Source organism: Choloepus didactylus, chromosome X (assembly GCF_015220235.1).
Source record: "Choloepus didactylus isolate mChoDid1 chromosome X, mChoDid1.pri, whole genome shotgun sequence".
NCBI lineage: Eukaryota > Metazoa > Chordata > Mammalia > Pilosa > Megalonychidae > Choloepus > Choloepus didactylus.
This window is the reverse complement of record NC_051334.1, coordinates 71,424,432-71,429,577: the sequence shown is the minus strand read 5'-3', so window position 1 is coordinate 71,429,577 and position 5,146 is coordinate 71,424,432. Positions and strand designations below refer to the sequence as shown.

At 37.4% G+C, this 5,146-nt stretch overlaps 1 protein-coding gene across 1 annotated transcript; it reads right to left on the bottom strand.

Moving 5' to 3' along the window:
- Window positions 1-355: 355 nt before the first annotated feature.
- On the bottom strand, window positions 356-2,962 carry YIPF6 (Yip1 domain family member 6). Its single transcript, XM_037821416.1, has 3 exons — window positions 2,817-2,962; window positions 2,320-2,477; window positions 356-546 (listed from the first exon to the last, which is right to left on the bottom strand). Exons 1-3 carry the CDS (start codon window positions 2,960-2,962, stop codon window positions 428-430), a joined length of 423 nt encoding a protein of 140 aa, XP_037677344.1. The 3' UTR covers window positions 356-427.
- Window positions 2,963-5,146: the final 2,184 nt, after the last annotated feature.

Below are 5,146 nucleotides of genomic sequence, written 5' to 3'. Positions count from 1 at the left end.
ATGAAAAGAGAGGCATCTTCTAATAGTCATAAGGCAATGTATTTAAGAGCTACACCTGAAATGATATTTTCAAAACTGGAAATACAGTCACCAAAACTATTCAACTTGCAGGATGTACCCATGTGCTTTCCCAGTTATTCATTGTCACTAAAATGGACCACAATGACTCCATCATGCCCCAAGAAGGCATCTTACTTGTGCACTGTGCACATGAATTTTAAATAAATAACATGGTGAGGAAAAGGGCAGCCTTTCAAATGTGGATTCCTTACAGAAGTGACGAAGGTGCTATATGGCTCCCTTTTAATCTCCTCACTTACCCAGTTACCAAATACTGCCAAAATTAGACAAAAAAGGACCAGAGGCAAAACTCTATGGTGAACTGCAACATTCAGATGAGCTGTCAATTCATGGTTTAACTCCTGGTTTACTGAGGAGTAAAGGTGAGAATCATCCAACTGATGACAAAATAGAACAAGAACACAGGATAAACAGCCAGGGCCTTACAGTTTGGAGGTTGGCTATCAGCAAGAAAAGCTGTAGAAGCTAAACAATACAAAACAAAAGGAATAATTAATATAACATTGCCACAACTAACATTAAACTTGACTGTGCTTGGCATAGTCTGGCACATGGAATTACAGCACAAGTTTGGTCATATTTATAATGCTCCAAGAAAAAGATATTCTGCAGCACAGTTTTCCAGGCAGTCAAGGGCTTCTTGTTTCCAGTAACAAAGCTTTAAACATTTTCAACCATTTGGATGGACACCCTTCTACAAGAGGTTTTATTCTTCCCTAATTTAAGTTATATGCAGACTATATTTTAAACCTTTTCTGAAAAGTATTGACCTGTGCTGGATGGGCTTACAAAGATGCATAAGGTTATTTGCCCCTATGGTAACCAGCCTCATGCTGCAGTGCAGTGCTTTTTTAAGTAAATGTTCCTATTATTAAGCCATCAGCTCTTTTAAAGGCCAACCCTCTTGCCAATGCAAGAAAAACCTACTCATCTTTACACTCATTAAGGATCACCCTTCTAGGAAATCTTTCCTGAACAACAACATGGTATCTCACCACTCCAGGTAGAACAGACCCACTCCTGACTCCTGTGTCCCCGCTATACCCTGCACAGACTTCTATCTCCTATCTGGAACTTTATTGCTTTTGAGTTCTTACATAGCTGGCTGCCCCACTCTACTGTGAACTCTGAGAACAGAGACCATGTGTTTAAAACAGTTTGTTTTTAATAAATACTTGCTGAGTTAAAGAATGAGTACTTACAGCAGCCTTCATCCCTACTTCTAACATGCTGCTTTCTGTTCCAGTGTAGGCCCAGTTAGATGAATCTAGTTAGAACTACATGTATGGTGAATTATCAGGCTCTAAATGACAGAACAAGGGGGCTCTCCTACAGGTATAACCGAAGCTTATTACACAGTCTTCGGAACATTAACTCTGGCTCTCTCAAACATTTTCTGGATTACTTTTTGGCTTTCAATTGTGTTCCAGATATACTTTAAAATATTAGGCAATCTGTTTATCCCATTAAATCAGGAATAGCAAACACTTCTGGTTTAAGATGGCTTTGAATGTTAAAAGAGAATTTTCAGAATATAAAAACAATGAGCATCTAGTTCTTAACCATACAAACAACAATCACTGCCACTGCTACAGGCTCTTCCTACTCTTTTGCAGAATTTTCTACTGAAGCAGAGAAGTACTACATAATAATTACAACCTATGCTGGAAGGTAGTATAGTATAGTTCTTAAAGGTGTGTGATGAGCTTGAGTTTGAAAATTGACTCTCCTACTCACTAGATATGTGTCCTAGGGCAAGTTATTTAACCTCTCTGTGTTCCTCCTCTGCAAAATGGGACTAGTAATAGCATTTATCTATTAGGGTTGCTGTGAGGGTTAAATAAGAGAATACATATAAAAGCACTTAGAAGAGTGTCTATCCTATAATAAGCAATCATATGTTAGCTATTATTTTTATTATTATTAGTTTGCCAGGAAAAGGCTCAAGTCATTTCACAAAATGCCTATGTCTCCTCTATACCAGGACTGAGCTAAGTCTAGTATAATCTTTCCTAACAGTGTCTATTATTAAAGGGGGGGAGGGGCATGTTACTTTTCATAACTTGAAAGGCCAGATACCCAACTCAAATAACATGGATACCACCTCCTCAGCAATGACAATGGCAGGAGTCTTACTGCTCACATGTGACTTAGGAATTACAGTGTTCCTCATCTCATCTTCATCTCCAACCCATGTTTTTGTTGGCTCTGGTATTGCAGAGATAAGTACATTCTTACCTATGATAGACCAGGCAAACATCACGGTCACCACAAAAAGCCGGACCATGAAGTTTATTTGTCCTGGCTCAGCCAAAAGTACCAGCCGGCAAACAAGCATTGCTACTGTCAAAGGAAGTATACAGTAACCCAGCACACAGAGGCTCTGAAAAAAAGATCTGAAAACAACATGCATTCATAAAGGTCATAAACAACAGCTAATCTCTATCATGATACAGCTTATTACACAGATTTCTATGTATCAATTGCTACCTCCCTCCAGATACATAATGCCTATGATGTAACATTAATTTCATAAGGATATTCCTCTCTATTAAGCACATGCCCTAATTTTCTCTCCCAATACTCTTCCTCCATCCATCCTAATCCCCCTTAAGAGTCAACCATCTAGGATACCAGATGATCTACTCTAATTCCTGGAGACCTCTAGCCTGGCTTCCCAAAAAGCTAAGATATTACTTGGCAAGAGAAAGAAGGTACAGTTTAATGATACTCACATGTTTCCTCCTAGAAGCTTTGAGTTGAGGGTGATTGTAACTGCACCAAACCAGACAATTACAAACACTTCAGCAAAGTGGGGCCCTCCATCTTTTTCGTTATCAGCAAAGCCTCTTTGAAGCATTCTGAGACAGAGAAATAGCATAAGAATTGCCTAATTTATTACTCAGAGCAACAAACTTAAGGCATGGGTCCTCAAATTTTGAGTTATGCTCTATTTCTCACCTGAAGATCTATAATATATGTAGGTGCTGCTGAGAGGAAACTGCCATAAGTATTTGCCAAGGATCCCTTACTTCAAATTCCAAATGCCCCTGGGCTAAAAGGAGTGCTCCATTAGACCTTACTGGAATACTGAAGACCCTTTTTTGGTTTGTTTAAGCAGCGGTTATAAACTGAAGGGTCAAACGTGGCTCAGAGACGTGAGGCTTTGGGTTCATATAGTACTTCTGATATTTTTCAATTCAAGTTGACATTTTAAAATTTAGAGGTTTCACATAAGAATCTGTTCTGTATCTCTCACTTTTCTTATAGAATCAGATGATTTGCTAATACTCAGCCTGCATTCCTACATGGTAATAATCAGGTGCAGCTGAAACAGCAGCAGTTCCCTTCACAAGGGGCTTACAATCACCAGTTCACTGTCCAGCCTACTTCATGATTTAGGTTACTTATCTGGCCTTTAGACATAATTGAATTTGTAAACCTTAGGTTAAGGTTTTAGTTCTGAAATTTAAAAATGGAAACAGTCTATAAACCCATTGTTGTTATTTTAAATCAAAACATACAGGTTACTACCCAGAAAGTCTGCTTTGAAATTGGGTATGTGAAGAGTCACTTAAATATCCTCTCTCTGTCTAAGAATATTACAGATGTAAACTGTTTTGAATTTTGGACTTAGAATACATGGACTCAATGTTATTTTTTTTCCAGGAAAATAATCATTAACATCAAGCTCACAACCTCTTCTCATTATGTAGCATACCGAAGTCACACAGTAAGTCTGCTGTCTACCAGTATGTGCAGGCTTTTGTGTTCGATAGTTGTGTATACTCCATTTCAAGTCCTGACAATCAGATCCAAAGAATGCCAGAACTCATGGCTCATTATCTGGAATTCCTATTGCTCAGCATGGTAGTATGGAAAGAACATTAACAGGTCTAGGGGTCAGAAGATGCAGTTTCTTGGGATGCCAGTTTCCTTCTCTGCATGTAAGTGGAGTTAAACTATATAATCTCTACAGTTAATCTTTCAGAACTAAAGAATTATATGCTCAGAGCTTCTAATATAAACCCTTCTATCAAAACATTGAGGTATTTTCCTTGGATATGGTTATTAAAGACATAAATTATAACAGTCTACATTATTACCTAAATTACTCAATTTAAACTTAAAAATTAGTAACAGAAGCCAGTAAGAAACTTGTTGAATTTAGAATCATGAAAAGGTTAGATCTGGAAAGGACCCTCAACCATTTCCTTTTAGGGACATGGAAGAGGTCAACCAGAGGATTTAGGTGGGAAGGGATATGTAATAATAAGAGGCCTAGAATGGGCAGTCGGGAAACTCAGATTGAATGCCAGGTATACCAGTGATTATGTAATCTTGGTTTAGTCCTCAAACTCTTTGAATCTGAGTCTGTTGGTCAAAAAAGGATAATGTCAACTTCTTGTTATGAGGATCAAAGAAGAGAAAATATTTTTAAAGTTTTTTGTAAATTGAGAAAAATCATTATACAAATTTTGATTACTTGCCCAAAGTCACACAGACAGCTGATAGCAGTCAAGAATGAGAACCCAGAACTGAATTTTTCCCATTCTACCAGTGGTTATGTTCCCCACTCCAAAGGAACCTTGCTTTCCTTCTTTTGTCCTCTTCCTTGTCCTATGCATATGGAAAGCATAACACTTTGAAACAGAATCTTGTTTTTAACTCTACTGTTTCTAATTTCTCATTCTCATTCACAGTTTTATTAAGATTTGAAGAGTTATGTTTGCAGGCAAATGGTGCTTAAACCTATAAATTTTAATACAGCTAAATTACGGCAAGGTGGATGAGAGTTAGTAACTGTTTGCTGAATAGAAATGGCCAAAACAAGCTAAGAAGTCACTGGTAAGCAAAGGTGGCCTACTTTTCATATCTTTAATTCCATCATCCTTTGAATTGATCTAAAAAAGGTACCTGACCTTTTTTTTTTTTTTTTTTAATCATCATTTTATTGAGATATATTCACATACCACGCAGTCATACAAAACAAATTGTACTTTCGATTGTTTACAGTACCATTACATAGTTGTACATTCATCACCTAAATCAATCCCTGACACCT

What these genes read in the sequence shown, in the direction of transcription:
- YIPF6 (XM_037821416.1), bottom strand. Translation starts at nt 2,962, where the DNA reads ATGCTATTTCTCTGTCTCAGAATGCTTCAAAGAGGCTTTGCTGATAAC. An exon ending in AAGCTTCTAGGAGGAAACAT is followed by an intron (nt 2,478 to 2,816) that starts GTGAGTATCATT and finishes TGTTGTTTTCAG; the next exon opens with ATCTTTTTTTCAGAGCCTCT. An exon ending in GTTTGCCTGGTCTATCATAG is followed by an intron (nt 547 to 2,319) that starts GTAAGAATGTAC and finishes TGTATTGTTTAG; the next exon opens with CTTCTACAGCTTTTCTTGCT.